Raw genomic sequence first — 18,330 nt, 5'->3', positions numbered from 1 at the left:
ACCTTTACGCCGGGTCTACAGTTTTGCCTCTTTACGGTTCCCTACGACTCTACGAGTCCAATCGATCAGAGTCCTTGATTTCTTTCCATGGTTTGATCTTCCTATCCAAGTTCTCTACATGTTTCCAAAAGAAGACGCCTAGTCCTCCCTTCAGGTTGTTTTCCCGTGAATGCGTTCTCGCCTACCTTCTCCGATCCATGGCAGGAGAGCGCGTACCTGAGAAGATAACGTCGTCCAAGATCTTAGCAGAGACCACCGCGACTCTATCTCTCGAGGTGACCAACTACCTGCAGCTCACGGGCATGGGCGTCAGCAAATTCGTTTCTTCCCCGGCCTTCAGAATCGGCGGCTATGACTGGCGCATCGACTTCTTTCTGGACGGAGAAAACGAGGACTGTGCCGGCAACGCCTCAGCGTTCCTGACCTATCTTAGCCAAGACGTGGACGTGAGCACCAAGTTCAGGATGAGAATGCTGGAGAAGAAGGGCCGGTCACCGCCGGTAGCAAGCTTCGACGTGTCGAAGCGCGTCTTCTCTTCGGGGCCATACAAGGACGATAGCTGGGGCCACTACAAATTCGTGGACAAGGCCAAGCTGGAATCGCTGTCGCAGCTCGGGGACGGCTGCTTCACGGTACTGTGCGACGTGACCGTCACACACGATTCGCTGCCGGTGGAGCTGCCTTTCCACCTCGGACGCGTGCTCAGAGACGGGAGAGGCACGGACGTTACGTTCCACGTGGGCCGTCGGAAGTTCCACGCTCACAGTCCCGTCCTCGCCGCACGGCCGCCCGTCTTCGAAGCTCAGCTCTATGGCCCCATGGCGGACAAGGACATGGGGCGCGTCAAGATCGTCGGCGTGAAGCCTTTCATCTTTGAGACGATGCTTCACTACATCTACACGGACTTCCTACCGCCATGCCCCGATGAAGGAGGCTATAGCGCCGCGGCCATGCAACATTTACTGGTCGCGGCTGATAGGTACGGGCTTGACAGACTGAAACTTATGTGCGAGGAAGAGTTGTGCAAAAGAATCGATGCGGAGACCATCGCAACCATGTCGATGCTGGCAGATCAGCACCACTGCAAGAGGCTCAAGGATGCATGCCTAGAGTTGTTTCCGGCTGCCGCACGTGGGCGTCCTCGAGGTAAACGTGTCAAGTCAACCACACCCATCGTCAGCAACAAGCTCCGTCGTGGTCTAAGAAGTGACACCAAGCTCCGTCGTGTTCTTAGAAGTGACAAGGAAGGATATGTTGAGATGGCGCTCCCATGAACCTCTTCTAGCTAGGCGTAAGAAATCCGATGTGCTCACGGCGAGTGCAATTGTTTCAGCGGAGCTCACGGAGGGAGGAGCATCCTCTTCGCCAACCCCTTAGTGCTCGTGTCTTTTCTCAGTCTGTCGTTTCAGTTCAGGGTATGGCGTCGTCGTCGGTCATAGATCTGTTTTGAAGAACGTTTCCCTGTTGGTCTGAATGTCAATTTCAAATGGCCTGCGCCTAGAAATAAGATTGAAGAAAGTGCCCTCTCGGTCGTGTGTTTGCAATAGACTAGGAAAAGTGTTTTGATTGCTCGTTAATTTGCAAATTTGTATTCGTTTGATCATTTTCCTTGTGTTTCTGTGTTGTTGCCGCGCCCCTTCTCCCTCACTCACCGGAGCTCTACCTCTATCTCTCTCTCTCTGCACTCGAGGAAGAACTGAACTGGAGGAAGAAGAAGTTCACAGGGACACAAGTATTTTCCGGCGCACGTACACCACCCGCCGCACGAACGGCGTTCTCTTTTTTCCTGAGCACGAACTCAGTCCAGCTGCTTCAGCAATACACAGAGGGGTAGGGGAGCCTTATACGCCTACGCACATACGCCAGGCCGTGCCCACTCAACCCACTCACCACGTCCCACAGATCCTGGCTCGCGCACCCGCCGCGCTCCTACACGGACGATGCGACCACTCCCATCACGGGCGACGCGGTCACACCTCCTGGCTCCTCGCCAACCAGCTCACACACGCACGCGCGCACGTACACGTGCTGCTACACACACACACACGCACGCACACTTGCCACTGACTGGGCGCGGCCACGGACTCGCATCCAGCACACTCACCGCACACGCACGCACCCGTACACTAGCTGGACTAAGCCTAGACACAAGCCAGACTAACCCTAGATACCAGTCGGACTATGCCCAGACCATGGCCAAGCCATACAATAGTCGGACACAACCCAGACTATGGTCAGACAAGTGCCCCGCCGTGGCTTATTTGCTAACAGTCTGGTGGGCTTTTTGTTCGATGGAACATCAGGTTTCTCTCTGGTCGTATTATATCGCGGAAAACTTTTGGCATTTTGATTGATGTTACATGTATTGCTTTGTCAGATGTCAAAACATGGGTAAAACGTTTAGGCCCCTCATAGTGGGAGAGTAAATATAAGTAGTACTAACATGCATGCTACATAAGCAAAAAAGATGATATCTCAAGTAGCTAATGAGGAGAGACAAATTGAGTAACATAATATGTTACGATCAATAGCAGTTTTCAATGAAAAAATGATTCTACAAAGTAATAACTAAAGTTCTCTATGTTTTTTTGCGGGTAAATAAAGTTCTCTATGTTATCATACATATAACACTAATCACTAAATAGTAGCATAGACTAGTAACATGTACATGTTACTGGTCTAAGTTACTCACCACTATGACCAGCCTTGTGGACCTAGTGATGAGCCTCGGTGCTCGAACTTTGTACATACTAGAAAATTCCCCACGCGTTGCAGTGGAAATTTTTGTCGACTTCTTTGAGACATATTGTAACGGTATATGTATGTATTTTACACATCATAATATGCATCCAAACAACTGAATGGACATATATAGGCATTATGGTAGTAATAGGTTTTCTTGTAGCTTGAACCCTCAGACACATGTTAGGTAGGATAACCATAGTTTTTTGATCCAGTTGTTGCATCTTGATTATTGAAAACAATGGACAAAAAATCTATTGTGGATGGACAGCATGCAATATATATGTTCAATCTGGGGGGTTCTACAAAACATTTAGATAAAAGATCAGAAGTTCTTTCCTGGATTAGTTACTGTTAGAAGCTGTAGCAGAAAATCCACTCCAGGAAAGATTGACAACCCAATATGCAGATAGAGAGAAAAGTAATATACTTAAAAAGGGAAAATGTCAGAACAGCAAACTAGCTGCATGTGTCGGCTTATTTCATTGCTTCATGGATGGAACTTACAATATGCATGTGTTTGTGATATGAAAAACCTGTTGATTTGAGTAGATCGATTCCGGAAACCAAATTTTCTCTCCATAGAATTTAGGCCATCAAACTGGTATGCTACAACGACCTGAATAATTCAAGGAATCACCTAGTCAGTGGCAAGAATATACAATTGTAGAAATACAGTGCAAAAAGACTAAATAGGCTGCAGTAACTTTCCAGAGCAGGCAAATCTTTTTTTTGAAACGCGGTCCCTTAGGGCCCGATTCATTAAATAAGCTCGAAGAGAATTGCCCGGTTAATAAACGGAAAACCGGGCGAAAACCATCACAACTGGCCCGCAGAAACAAGGCACACAGGGCGACCTGACAACCCACACAAGAACGCACACACGCCACCGAGGGGAAGCGTCGAGGCTTGCGCCGGCCGATGCCAAACAGTCAACCACACGCGCCGGCGACCAGGCAGCTCCGACTCTGTCGACGAGCATTGCAGGAGAAGAGCGTTGGGCTTGCGCCGAGCCAGCGCCAGAGCGCGACTCCTCGAACACGCCGGAAAAGACCGACTACCAAGAACCATCAGCAAACCTGACTCCGCCCGAAGCCGCCATCGTTGCCACAAACAAGAAGCCGCGCAACATCCGCATTGCCAGACGGGCACCTACCGACCACAATGCCGCGAGCATCCATCCCATGAAGCATGCAACCGGGATCTGAAGCTCTTCAAGGCGACGCCCCAAAGAGGGAAGCGGCGATGTCGACGCCGTCGCCCGACCCAGCCGGGCCTTAGGCTTTCACCCGAAGAGCAAGATCCGAGGGCGTAAGGGGATGCCGGACTCCACAACGACGCCTCCAAGGAGGTTAAACGACGTCCACAGACGCCGACGCCGCCGGTCGGCAAGACCAGCCAAGCTTTCGCCCGGAGTATCCCCAACACCACCAGCACCCTCACGCACTGCACCTTCGCTGACCCGCCCACCTCTCGCGAAGCCACCGCGCCAGCAGCATCGGAGAGCCACCACACCTCACCTCCCCGCCGGACGAGAAGACGCCGACAGGCCAGATCCGGCCGATCTGGCATCCCACCACCGCTGCGCAACAGGAGCCACCAGAGGCCAGCCCACCACCGGCCCGACCGGGGACCGCGCCCCACAAGGCAGGCGGGGGGGGGGGGGCGCGCCCGCCCCGACGCGTCGGAAAGGAGCAGCCGGGCCGGAGGCCAGGCGCCCGCCGACGGGGCTATCGCGGCTGCCACCCGCGAAGGCCGCTGCCAGGAGACACAGTGGCCCGCCGGAGCCGCAGCAGAAGCCCCCGACGGATCCATCGCGCGACGCGGAAAAAGGGGATCGAGCCTTCCCATCCCGAGATCTCGCGGCCTGGCGAGAGGAAAACGCCCCCGCCGCCGCCGTCCGCCGCCAGGGCTTAGCCCGGCGGCCTCCTCCGGCGACGGCGAGGGGAAGAAGGAGGGGGGCGGGAGGGCGGCCCGGCGGCGCGATCGAGTCTCCGCCCGTGCCGCCTCAGCCGAGACGACGCGGGGCGTTGCTCTTTTTAGCAGGCAAATCTTTAATCTATATAGCAGTTGTAGTGTTTCAAAACAGTTGAGAAATATGAGGGAGCAGGATATGTGCAAGGGAGGCAAACAACATGTCCATCGACACCAAATTTTCATCTGAGAAACTAAATACATATTCCGTATATCTTCACGATTCCACAAAAAGAAACACAGGTCAGAAAAAAGGAGACAACCAACCAATAAGGCACCTATTAGATAGTCGAGGGAGATCCAGGGGAGCCACCACAACGCCTGACATGCTCAACATGAAAGTTATTCAAGATCTGGGGATATTGTGAGGCACCGATGTGATGCGATTGTTATATGTTTGCGGACAGATGGCCTGCCGCTTGAATGTCTGGCCGGATTTAATGATCCCATCAGTTCGTTTCCACACATGCATGAGTGGGGGGACGGAACAACAACTATAACTGAAGGCACTGACGCATAAATAGCAGCAAAAAAACACCAGTCGGAGGCTAATCAAAATAAAAAATGTGGAAAAAGACCGGAGGACGTCGCTTCAGCTTATGCATGCAAGTTTAGAGGACAAAAAAAAAGAAAAAGAAAATAATTTGTGATGTGGCATGTGTCGTGAGGTTGGGACTCACTCGATGATGTGGATAGGCTGCATGTTAAGATAAATATAATAATGAGGATGAATCTCTTAGGTATATAGGATTAGCTTTTTGAAGTAGACATAACCAGTTATGCGCTATGGATTTTCTTAGGCAACTTCAACTTGTACCGTTATGCTAAAATCGTAATAGAGATGGGGCCAATATGACTTACATATTTATCTTCAACGAGCTGGTTAGCTTGGTTTAATTGAGTTGCTCATTAAAAAGAAGCGTTTTGTTAGCCCGGTTTCATTAAGTTGCCATTAAAGGAATGGCGTTTTACATTGGAGCGACATGCAAATAGATCCTCAACCAGGGACATTAAGACTAATTTTCCCCTTCAACCGCGGGAATAATTAAGTTATAAAATACTCCCTCCGTATCAGTCCATCTTAGTTTGTGCATCGCGACCTAGACGAAGAAAAAAGAAAGAAAGAAACTTGATGTTTATTTGCTAATTACAAATACCATTTGCATGCAGAGAACTAATCACGACATTGATGTGCTATATAGTCTCAAGTCATTGAAGGCATACGCGCCTCATGTCTCGTATTTGTTGATTACTTTTTACATGGCAAGAAATAGGAACCGAGGTGGGAAATTAATGCATCACACTTAAGTGTTTTGGAATTATCCGATTTTCGTAATGTGCCTAATACGCCACCGGTACATAGAAAGTACACAAGTTCATCTGTCGGCAAGACAGCTCTGCGAGCAAAGGCGGAACTTGGCCCCAGGCTACGCAAGCAATGGCATGTGGCCTGCAAAAATTCCCAACCCATATGTAGGGAAAAGGAAAGTTAGCCTGTCGCGGAATCACTATTTAAATGGTATCCCTTGCAAAAACTCATTCCTTCCCGAAAGTACCCTTCTCAGCTCGAGCTCAAATGAGCTAGGATGAACAGTAAAAAAATCTGATTTTTTTTTTTTGCAAACTTCAACAAATATTCTAATTGATTGCAAATTTTTCTTACGAGATCACATTCGTGGAAGGCGTGGCAAAAAAAATCAGTCCTCCAAAATGCTTTCAAAAGTATTTTGTTTCACACATGACATGGAGGCCACTTGTTGCAACTTGACAGTTTCCCTTATTTTCATAGATTCATTTTTTAACGTTTTTATCTCTTAAACCGTGCATCCAAATACCCAATCATTTTCACCGTTGCATTTCTCGCGTCATGATCTTTGAAACTAAATCACATGCTAATATGCTGCGATGAACTTTTCATTTCACAAAAAAACATAAACAGAAAAAAAACAAAAAAAAATCCAAAAGACGAAAACCAAAATAAAATGGTTCGTGCAAAAATGAATACCTAAAAATGGAAGAATAAAACCAAAGCCAACAAGCACGGTTGTGGTTTTTCACTTTGTTTATAGAAGCACAAACTGTGATTTTCCTTTCTTCCTAGAGAAGTATAACTATCATTATCTATTTTCGCCCTGGTTAGTAATAATAGGAGCGATCCAAATAATCTATGCTTCGGGGAGTTGAAAATAAGCATAGATCCGGAGATTCCCAAATAGGTCAACCTTTTAAACTGCCTGCTGAATCGGGAAGCAAATATGTGATTCTTGTGGAAACTCATTTTTATTTTGTGAAACATAGTTGTGCTTTCTCATGAAAGCAAACTTGTGCTTCTCGTGAAAGCATAGTTTTTTTTTCTTTTGAAAGTCATAGTTGTGCTTCACAAAAAGCAAACTTGTGCTTTTCATGAAAGTCAAACCTGTGCTTCACAGTCTCGCTCCTCGATATACTCAAAGCATTGTGCAATAGAACGTCCAATATACATCAGCACATTACCAGAAAAGCATTCCGTGTATGTTTCATACACAGCAAAGGCCATTTTAACCACGACTTAGCGTACGCCGAGTGTTACACTCGGTTTAAACATCATGGCTTAGAGTGTTTCGGCTTAGGGTATGTAAGCCGTGTTTTAAAGATTGAAAACACAGCTTATTTGTAAGCCGAGTATAATATGCTTGTAGCCGGCGTATATAGGAGATCACAGCCGACAGCACCTAAGGTGGCGCTATGTGGCGTGGCTATAAGCCGGCACGCCCATGTAAGCCGAGTGTCGTTCCTGCTATTACGATTTATACATAAACCGAGTGCCACCTCACGATGTTCTGTGACCATCCGGGGATCCAGGTTGCTGGCACGTGTTACCTGTAAGCCGTGCATTCTGTGGACTCACACTCGGCTTATAAATCTAAACCGAGAAGAGCAATTTAGTTCTTACGGTTCTATAAGCCGAGTGTTTTTTAACTTACAAGGCAACATGTGTTTTTCCTTGTAGTGGCAGACCCATGTACTTCCTGTTGGCCGCCTCCTGTTGTAATACCAAGGTTGCCATCATCGCATGTTTGGCAGCCGCCTTAGTGTTTTTGCTGAATATGATCGATGATTTACCTCTGTTCAGCCCTGTTGAACCGTACCGTTCCTGCGTAGACTGGACCAACAGTTTTGGCTCTTCACGGTTCCTGCGAGAGCCTCCCATCGTATCATGTAGAGTCATTATTACTTCCATGTTTGTTTTCCCCTCAGCATCTACATGGCTTGGTTTGCCTGAGTTGTTCAAGAATAAAGGAAGATGAATGCTGGCCTTCTACGAGTTGCATGGCATCTTGGACCTCCGAATAAGAGCGCTTTGGCATGATAAGTGATAGCTATGGGTTTGACTTGGTTGTTCAAGCAAAAGGAAAGATGAATGCCATCCTTCTACAAGTTGCTTGGCATCTTCGACCTTGAAGAAGTTACTCCCTTCATTCCAAAATAAGTGTCGTTGATTTAGCGCTAAATCTTAGTGGATGGGTGTTCCTCCGGGGAGCGCTGTGGCATGAGAAGTGATAGCTATGTATGGCCAACGTATAACAATAGTGCATAGATTCTCTTGTTTGATCAATCAGAATTCCAATAACAGTGGGATAGTTTGATGAAACGGGTTGCCTAGGAGTAGTTTGGTATAAGAATCTCCATTTCCCTTAGTTTTTTTCGTTCCTACACCTACCTCTTAACCTCTCGAGATGGAGGAAATTCCCAGCGGAGGTCATTAAAAAACAACTACCCAAAGTGCCGGATATCACCATGGCTTCTGCTTTTCCAAACCACCTGCGTTAAAAAAAATTAGACCTTTAAGCAATCGAGGATGACACAACAGACTACCCTCTGAGGCCGAGTCCATCAATCAATCCAGGCCTACAGGTCTGCCAGCCTTTTATTTTCCTGTTGCTCGAGAATCTTTTCTCAGATAAGCAAGTATAGGGGAAACAGAAGAAGCTTAATAGCACCTGTCCGTTATACTGTATTCCCTCCGTCCCAAAATGTAAGACGTTTTTTGATACTAGTGTAGTGTCAAAAAACGTCTTATATTATGGGACGGAGGGAGTAGTTTACACTGAAGCAAACGTTTGGCAAAAGAACAATTGTAGAACCGCTGCTAACAAAGCACAAGCTCAGTAGCGCCTCTGCATTTTAAGAGAGAAATGCAGAGGATCCACTTACCATCCAGACGCTTGTATATATTCGTCATCTTCCTAAAAGGCTAAAATGTATATACATTTTTTTCCGTTCTACTCATTGCCATAAGCACTAGCTGCAAGGTCAAAAAGATTCTATGAATTTGTTTCTCCTCTGAACCTTTGACCATATAAAGTCAGAGAAGAATAAAAAATGAATGATACTAGTCTGCTCTAGGGTTCAACCATCCACAGAAAGACCCCACTTTACGTTGAGATTCCTGTAAGCTTGGCGAAACAGCATAAACCAAACAACAGGACCTATGTCGTCGTTGTCAGCCTGCTTTCTTTGCTGTCAACCTTCAGTTCGTCTTCCTTAACAGCAGACTGAACATCATCTGGGATGCAAATATTAAGGTCGCATCAGTTTGTTAGCCCTTGAAGTGAAAAAGAAGTCTATCAATTTAATTGATGTTCCAAGCAGAGTAAACTACCTAGGGGATTAGGAGTTGCACTTGAGGCCTCTGCCGCTGGTGTAGTTCCTACGAAAGAAGAAATTATGGACACTTTGACATGGCAGACAAGAAATATATTGGCATGTGCATATAACTATAGTAATTGTGGCATTGACATTGCACTATTCACGGGAGTGAAGAGAAAAAATGATCAAGATGTTTTTTAAAAAATGAAGCTTCTTATTTTGTATTATACTGTACTTTAGTCTCATACAGCCAAACAAGTCCAATCATTCATTTCCACTTTAAGCTGATCTACACAAATCTCACTCATCATAATTTTTTTGTTCATAAAAGGTCGGGTCTTGGTCTACCTGAGGCTTCTGTCGTTGAGCCATCAACTCCTTTCAGGATGCTAGATTCTGTCTTTGGTTCATCAGACAGTTCTGGGTTATCTGAATTTTCACACCCAAAGAATTAGCTCAGGATAACTGTTGAGCGCATCAACCAAATAAAAATAAAATTACATATTACCTGATGGTTCCTTACAAATATGTTGGTCGCTATTAGCAGTATTTGAGTGTTCCTTGGAGCCTACCAAAATAGCACCGTTAATTATTCATTAAGAAGCCATTTACTCATGAAGGACATGAGCAAGCATACAGGGCCTAATGTGATACCTGATGTTATCTCAGTCTCATCCATGGCAGCTGGAAAACCACGCGGAGTTTGGCCTGCCAAGATAAGATCCAAAATCATGACACATGAACTGAACTCTTTTCCATATTACAGGTAGCGTTTGTTCAAATTTTTAATTGCATGCTTCTTAACTGCATAAAACTTAGATTAACCTGGAGATTCTTTCATAACTACATCCACAAGAACAGTATTCAGTTTTTCAGGTAATAAGTGCTGAGCATTAACATAAATACAATTAAAGCTCACAAGATCAAAACTTCACATAGTACACGAAGTTTCCTGAGAGTCATGCATAACTGACAGGGTTGACAAGTTTCTGAACTTGTCCTGGGGAAGGACAGATTAGGATTTCAGGTCAATGTGGATTTTATCTGAACCACAGAAGGGCATCTAATCCAAGAAGCATACCTGATGACTCCTTGCTTCCACTTGAAGATTCAGAATCAGTGTTAAACTCAGGGACAGATTTTCCTTCAACATGCACATCTTGATCCACATGTCTGCATGATACTAATACAGGCTGGGCAGGTTTAACTGTGACTGGCACCACAGTAGCTGATGGTTCTTGGCTCAAATATCCAGTGTCTTGCTTGGGCAAAGGCCTTGATACATTCCCAGATATAACCGAAACAGGTGCTGCTGCAACAACCCCAGAACCAACGTAAGGTCTTCGAGCAGGAGGGATGATGTGCTTAGTGGTAGATGTCTCCACAGGCCTCCTCATCTGAAGAGGCTTTGCAATTGTAACGTTCTCTAAGTGGACTGGTAAGGGAGGAGCAGCTTGTCTGTGGATTGCAGATGCTTTCTTTTGAAGTTTACTTGGTTGGAGCATGGGGAGGTCAGGGGCAAGATCATCCTTCGGTGTTATTGGGCGTAGGTTAGTTTCATCTGGGATCCAACCTCTGAGCACCTGATTGTCCTTCACTCTCACCGTAATAAGAGAAAATCCAGGACATTGCTTGGTCATCTTTCCAACAAAATGCTTGCCAATGATAACATCCTTGCCTAAATTACCTTGCAGATGAGCACTACTACTGCTGGAGACTTGATTTTCACGAAACTTGACTGTGCTACCAGACTCTACAGGTCGACTGGGCCTATCACCTTGAGTCTGCTGTGCAGGCAGCACATAAACTGTGTGCATTTTAGTGTCAAGAGTACCACCTAATGTATGGTTAATATGCACCCCATCATGTTGGATATTTGGGTTATACAGCGCACTGCGAAAAGGTGGAATGCTTTGAATGGGCTGTGTCATGTGTGGCTGTTCAAATGTAGAGTACTCGTACTTCCTTGGACGACCACGCTTACGCTTTGCACCAGAGCTTGCGAGTGGCTCAATGGGCAGCGGTTCATTAGGTGCAGCAGCTTTATTCCCTTCTGATGTCATCTCTACTGGCTTGCTTCAACTTTTTGCAGCGGCAGCTTCACCCAAGAGTGCTGAGACTACCCTGTTGGTTTGAATTTACCTTCAATCAGAACAACAGATTTTCTTTATAAAAGAGGCAAGAACTCTGCCGGTAACTGAATGCAAAAAAGGCAGTTTCTCATGATACTGTTTTCAGAAGCCAGATGGCCACAGTTTGAAATCAATGATGTAAACTGCATGTTGAAAATACAAAGGTACACAAGCTAGTCAAACCGAATGCTGCTGCAAACCATTTTTGTCCATAACAGCAAATTAATAAATCCCACATTAACAAAACATAATTACTTTCCTTATTTAAAATGTTATGCAATAATCGATCCAAGTGGCTTAAATTCTTCATTTACTAATGTACCCACACATCTTAAATTCTAAACAGTGAGCTCCTAGAACATACATTTCCTGGACATAAAACGCTTGATGCTGACATCTGAATGGCAAATTCTTATCAGTATCCCATCCAACGCATTAACATGTTAGACAAAATCGAACCAATATCCAGACGAGAGGGGCACGGGTGAGAACCTCCCACCCGGTCAATCTAGAAAATCATCCCATCTCGTCCTACCATGTGGCACGGCCCAAAACATCATCGGATCAAAACAGAGGAACCAGAGTCAATCTGAGACTCGGAGAACCGATCAGAATTTTTCACAAAATAAAACTGAAAGAAACAAACCAGACATGAGCCAGCCATACATGCGTGGGCTAGTACAGATGGGAGTGAGCGATTACCCCTGAAATCACGACCTCCGTCCGCGCGCCGTCGCCTTGGGGAGGAGAGATGATCGTCCGCGGGCGGGGGAGAGGAGGAGAGGGGAGGGACGCCGCGGACAGGGCTGGCGGCGGAGGAGCTCGGGGCGCTAGGGTTCTCCTCGCTGGGGGGAAGGGAATGGCGGGGGATCGGAGGGGGAGGGGGGGGGGGGCGGGGGGGGGGGGGGGGGGGGGGGCGGACGATGTGGCTCGATTGAAACGGCAGGCAGCCTCGCCCCGCCGCAGCATACAAATCGTGGCTGGCTCCGGAGGAGGCGGAGGACTGGTGGCGCTGCTAGGTCCACCTGCCGTTGTCCGGCCCGCGAACGTGGGTACATTTCACATGGGCCGACAGTTCTCTGCAGGCCATAATTAAGGAAGGTCATCATCTTGTTCTAAAATAAAAAAAACTTTGTTATTTGTTAAAAAAAATTGCTCTCAGTTGGTTCCCAAAAATCTGCTAAATTATTATTTTTACTAAAAAGAATTATTTGTCTTCGGTTGTCGCTGAATAAACTATGGAAGCTGCTAGGCATCAGCCGACTGATCTTAGGAAATGATCAGTCGCCTAGCTAGTCGATGATTTGGGTTGGTAATATGATGTGGGCCACTTGATACGCTGGTAACACAGCCACACCATAACTTCCATCCTAATATTCCCACGCGATAATCCTAGACATATAGGCCTATTACATGCACTCCTTCGCTAAATTTCTTTTCCCCCACCTCCCCCACCAATTCCCACCGGGGTGGCCTGCTTCATTCCCCTTCTTTCCAATCACAGGCATGCCCTGTAATTAAATTCCGCCCATAAGTGTCTGTACATGTACCATTACTCATTCCATGTCTCCTCGGAGCGTCTCCAACCATCAGGTAAGCTGCAACATAACACCCCCGCTTCCCACACCACGTGCGCAGCTCGCTTGCATAGCCACAACACTCAGATGCAGAAATTGCGTCGTCGGTTAGCTCACAACAAAACACCGACGAGCTCGCCATGCACCGATCACGGCAGCAGCCCCAACGAGCTTTGGGTTGTAGCAACACCGTTGTTGCGACCACCTCTTGAACCGATGATGCTCCGATGGCCCGATGATGCACCATTGCAGCACCGACGCTTTTGTAGCACCGTGTGACACCCTCGCAGCAACCTCGTGTTGGTTCCATTAAAGCACCGACAACTCAGTGGTGCTCCATCGCAGCACCGATGACTCCTGGAAGCAAGAAAGATGTTGCGAGATGGTGAGCGAGCCCTAGTTGCAGCACTCACCACCTGCTTGAAGCATTGCGCGGAGCGCTGGTGACCCTCTATTGCAGCACCGTTGCGTGACCCCATTTGCAGCATTGGTGGTCTCTTGCATCAACAGGTATCGTCTCTCGGGTAGCCATTGAAGCACCCCACAACACCCCTTGGCATTGCACTACCCGGCGATGAGCCCTTGTGAAAGTGCGTTATATCGACTAGAGGGGGGGGTGAATAGGCGATTTTTATGAAATCTTCACTGAGGAATTTCAGGGTGAGGAAATTCCTGAGTGAAGAACTACTTGCAACGGAATAAGTACTCGGAAGTAAACATAACAGAACATGAGCATGGTCTTCATGATGAAATGAAAAACAAGCACAAAGTACAGAAAGCGTAAACACAGTATAACACAGGATGAAGACAAACAGACTGAAGAAATTGAACTGAGGAAATAGAGAAAGTCTTCAGTCAAAGTCTTCAAACAGATATGAACAAGCTCACAACACAGAAATGAGGAAATGAAGGGGTTGAGTAAATGGAACCAGGTAGCTTGGTGAAGACAATGATTTGGTAGACCAGTTCCAACTGCTGTGACAGTTGTACGTCTGGTTAGGGCGGCTAGGTATTTAAACCTGAGGACACACAGTCCCAGACACACAGTTCTGAACACGCAGTCCAGAACACTCAGTCCTACCGTATTCCCCTTGAGCTAAGGTCATACAGACCTCGCCCAATCACTCGTGGTAAGTCTTCAGGTGACTTCCAAACCTTCACAGACTCGGTCACTCGGAGATCCACAATTTCCTCTTGGATGCTCTAGACCATGAATGCACAATCTTCAAAGGTAACAAGCGTCGGATCCACACAGGATCAATCTCTTCAGTGATACTCAATCACTTTGGGTTTGGGTTTTCCTCACTTGATGATTTTCACTCAAAGTCCTCGAAGGATGGGATGCTCTCAAATGACAAGTGTCAGTTTCTCTCAGAGCAGCCAACCATCTAGTGGTTGTAGGGGGCGGCTATTTATAGCCTAGGGAGCAACCCGACATGATAAGGCATAAATGCCCTTCAATGATATGACCGTTAGGTGGGTAGATATTTAGGGACAACTGGCGCATAGCACAACAACGGTCGGAATTTTGAGTAGCAAAATCCTCAGGGCTATCATGTTCCTCACTGTGTAGGCTATCTGCACTGGCGAATTCCTAACTCCTCGGTCAGAACAAATTCCTCAGAGACAAGAAGAACTTCATCTCTGTCACTGAAGAAATTGACTAAGCTGTATGAGATTTCCAATGGCTTCACTCGAAGGGATTGGTAGCTATAGGATTTGAGTTGAGCATTACTTGGAAATTTTTCCTTAGTATTTCCTCGATCCCCTTTAACAGTACGGTGTTTCCTATGACTCAATAAAGAGAAAATGAAACTACGAAAATAAAAGTCTTCATGCTTCATGTTCCTCGAATGAATACCAAGTCTTTAGGATTACACCAATTTCTTCACTTTCAAAGTCTTCAGAAAGTCTTCAGAAATACAAAGTCTTCAGTCGAAGAACTTCATTTTTAGGGGTCGACTTTCTCTGTAAACATCAAACTCCTCATAGACTTATAGACCTGTGTACACTCACAAACGCATTAGTCCCTTAACTTATAAGTCTTCAATACACCAAAATCACTAAGGGGCACTAGATGCACTTACAATCTCCCCCTTTTTGGTGATTGATGACAATATAGGTTAAGTTTTCAACGGGGATAAACATATGAAGTGTAAATACTGATATTGAGGATTTTGATTGCAAGATATGGAAGAACTCCCCCTGAAGATGTGCATAGAAAGGAATTTGCTTTTGAAGCAATGCACACTTGAAGAGAAGAATCATGGAAATCTCCCCCTATATCTTGTAATTCATACAAGCATTTAACATATAATACGAAGAGTTTGAAATGCATGAAGAAATATGGTGACTGATGTAATTCAGCATGTGTGCATTAACATTAATGAGGAATAAGCATGCAGAAAAACTCAGCAGAAGTATCAGACCACCATAGAGTTTAAGTTTACAACTCGATCCAGCAAAGTCTTCAAAAGAACGAGAGTCGTAACTTAGAAAAAAAACACCCATATAAGTACACCCGCTTGAAGACTAACTCAAATTTCTCCCCCTTTGTCATCGAATGACCAAAAGGATCAAAAATGAGGACTAATGCCCCTGAAGAATATCAAGTTGATGGAGGAGCACCAGCGTTGTTGGGGTCGTTTGTCATTGTAGGGCCTGCCGCAGTGTCGTCCAAGCCTTCATACTCGTCGGTGTCGCGGGATGAAGAATAGGAGCTGGCCACCAAGGTAGGAACTTTGACCTTCTTGAATTTCTTTGGAGGAGGTGCAGACCAGTCAAAGTTCTCCTTGAGACCCATTTGCTTCAGATCTTCCTCGCCATACAGATGTGATAAGACAGCCCAGGTGCGACCAAAAACTTCATGGAGGTAGTATGGTTTTTCTTCACTACATTATGTGTAGCAGTCATGTTGTGAAGAATTGAACCAAACTGACGCTTAACCCATTTATGGTTGCGATCCACCTTCTGGTGAAGACTAAGACGCAGCTCATGGTCAGTCATCACTCTTGGAGCTATGGCTTGAGGAGTAGACTTGGGTGCATTTGCAGCAGAGTCATGAGTGGTAGAGTCATCATTGGTGGAATAAGATGCAACTTTGCGAAACTGACCATCCAATGGACGAATGCCTTCATCAATGACAACAGGTGCCTTCCCTTTTTCATTAGTTGAGGTAAAGGTCTGCTTGAGGACTTCAATCGGGGGCAGGTAGCTGAGGTGATTCTGAAAATCAGCCTTGTAGTTGAGTGAAGACCTTGTTCTGAGGAATCTCATAATCCAAGGAGCATAAGGCTTCAACTCAAACGGAGAGAGTGCAACATTTGCCAGAGTCCTCATGAAGAAATCATAGTAATTGACAGGAATGCTATGAATGATGTTGAATAGCAGATTCTTCATGATGCCAACAATTTCCTCATCAGATGAGTCATGGCCTTTGATAGGACTCATTGTCCTCGTCAGAATGCGATAGACTGTTCTGGGCACATAGAGTAAGTCCTTCACAAGGAATTTGGTCCTTGGGGCTTGACCGGGCTTCAGAGGCTTCATTAGAACTTGCATGTAATGAGCAGTGAGTTCAGGTTCTTGGTACAGGCAGCGAGCTCCTTCACTGGGTGGACTGATGGGCAGGGCGTGAAGTAATTCAGAGGCCGGTGCCTTATAGTGAGTGTTATCGGTCATCCAGTCCAAGACCCAGGTGTTGATATCTTCAGGATCACCTGTGATATGCAGTGTAGCGTAGAACTGAAGAATAAGCTCTTCATTCCAATCAACAATGTCAGAGCAAAAGTTGAGGAGGCCTGCATCATGAAGCACACCGAGGACAGGAGAGAAACAAGGCAACGATTCCATGTCCACGTGAGGAATATGCTCATGGTAGAAGATTTTGTCCTTGTTGAAAAGCAGTGAAGAATAGAAGTTGGCCTGGCTTGCAGTCCAGAAATGCTTCCTCCTTAGACGAGCAGAGTCATAAGGATTGTAGTCAGTGAAGAATACATGCTCGCCAAAGAAGTCATCAGCCTTGAATTTTTGCTTCTTCGAGAAGGGATCCTTTGGCTTGGGGTGAGGAGTGTCAGTCAATTGCATCACAACCTCAGGGATCTCGATCTCAGGTTCCGCAGGCTGAGGAATTTCAGGTTCTTCTTCAGTGGCAGCCTGGGACTTCAATTCTTCATTTACATTTTCTTCAGCACTAGTGGCTGGAATTTCTTCATGAACAGATGGGGTTGCATGTGGTTCTTCAGATCCCATTTGTACTTCAGTAGCTACAGGGGACTGAGGAATTTGTTGAAGAGGTGTTAACAGAGGAGAACTGGGGTGCTGACTTTCCCAAAAGTCATCATTCATCACTGGAGTAGTGCTTCCAATGTCCACATCTTCTTCTTCATCCATTTCTTCAACGCCGGCCTCTTCAGCAGTGAACTGAGGCATGGGCGATGAGATAAGTGGGGTTGAAGGGATTTCATCCACTTCAATTTCTTCATCCAACTGCTCTGACGAAGGAGCAAAAGGAATGTCATCATCTGATCTGCTTGGGATCACGTATTCTTCATCAAAAGGAACAAGGTCCTTTGATGGCATGAATGAGACAGGAACAACATCAATTGGATTGTCATAGGAACTTGTCAGTGGCTTCATTTTCTTCGAAGTTGAAGAATCCGATGCAGTTGATGCCTTCCTTTTCTTCACAGCTGCACGCTCTGCAGCCTTGGTTTCTTCGCATCTGATGCAGATGGAAGGATCGGAGTTGGTGTAGGCGCAGGAGGAGCAGAGGAATTTGGTTGAATTTCTTCAGGCGCAACTGATGTAGTTGCCCTGACTTCTTCATTTTCTTCAGGCACAACACTAGTGGTTGCCCTGGTAATTTCTTCAGCGGCTGAAATGCAGTCATCATCCCTGGAATTAGCATTTTCTTCAGCAGCCTGAGTGTCATCAGTGGTGCTGGCATTTTCTTCAGTAGGCTGAGCAGATGCAGCAGCCTGAGGAATTTCTTATTGCGATTGGGCAGCAACAGCGGAGGTGAAGTTGTCAGCGAGTCTCACAAAACGAACCTTGGCTCCCAACAAATCAGCATGGTATGCGTCAAATTCATCACTGAGTTTCTTGATCTCAGACTGCATATTGACGAGTTCTTCAGTTGTCATAGAGACAACGTTTTCTTAAGGAAGCGCTCCTTTTTATACTGCGCTTTCTTGATTTGCCTGGCCTTTTCAAATTTCCATTTCTCTTCTTGAATGAAGTGAGTCAACATATGATTTTGGCCAGGAGTTAACTTG

The 18,330-nt window shown here is 46.2% G+C and overlaps 3 protein-coding genes across 4 annotated transcripts; 1 reads left to right on the top strand and 2 right to left on the bottom strand.

Annotated features, from left to right (window-relative positions):
- Positions 1-161: 161 nt before the first annotated feature.
- On the top strand, positions 162-1,604 carry LOC123186167 (BTB/POZ and MATH domain-containing protein 1-like). The gene has a single exon (XM_044597953.1). The coding sequence runs from the start codon at positions 198-200 to the stop codon at positions 1,272-1,274; it is 1,077 nt and encodes a 358-aa protein (XP_044453888.1). The 5' UTR covers positions 162-197; the 3' UTR covers positions 1,275-1,604.
- A 1,402-nt stretch (positions 1,605-3,006) lies between these two features.
- Positions 3,007-4,965, bottom strand: LOC123186166 (uncharacterized). Its single transcript, XM_044597952.1, has 2 exons — positions 3,899-4,965; positions 3,007-3,361 (listed from the first exon to the last, which is right to left on the bottom strand). The coding sequence occupies exons 1-2, from the start codon at positions 4,918-4,920 to the stop codon at positions 3,352-3,354; spliced, it is 1,032 nt and encodes a 343-aa protein (XP_044453887.1). The 5' UTR covers positions 4,921-4,965; the 3' UTR covers positions 3,007-3,351.
- Positions 4,966-8,928: 3,963 nt separating this feature from the next.
- LOC123190507 (uncharacterized) lies at positions 8,929-12,357 on the bottom strand. 2 transcript variants are annotated; one of them, XM_044603159.1, is made up of 7 exons: positions 12,180-12,357; positions 10,427-11,487; positions 10,000-10,053; positions 9,854-9,913; positions 9,694-9,774; positions 9,359-9,406; positions 8,929-9,262 (listed from the first exon to the last, which is right to left on the bottom strand). In XM_044603159.1, the coding sequence occupies exons 2-7, from the start codon at positions 11,406-11,408 to the stop codon at positions 9,186-9,188; spliced, it is 1,302 nt and encodes a 433-aa protein (XP_044459094.1). In that variant the 5' UTR covers positions 11,409-11,487; positions 12,180-12,357; the 3' UTR covers positions 8,929-9,185. The 2 variants fall into 2 exon arrangements, with proteins under 2 accessions (XP_044459094.1, XP_044459095.1); XM_044603160.1 differs by having other exon boundaries at positions 10,427-11,469; positions 12,180-12,353.
- Between the last annotated feature and the right edge of the window lie 5,973 nt (positions 12,358-18,330).

Source organism: Triticum aestivum, chromosome 2A (assembly GCF_018294505.1).
Source record: "Triticum aestivum cultivar Chinese Spring chromosome 2A, IWGSC CS RefSeq v2.1, whole genome shotgun sequence".
Lineage (NCBI taxonomy): Eukaryota > Viridiplantae > Streptophyta > Magnoliopsida > Poales > Poaceae > Triticum > Triticum aestivum.
This window is presented reverse-complemented; position numbering and strand designations above follow the sequence as displayed.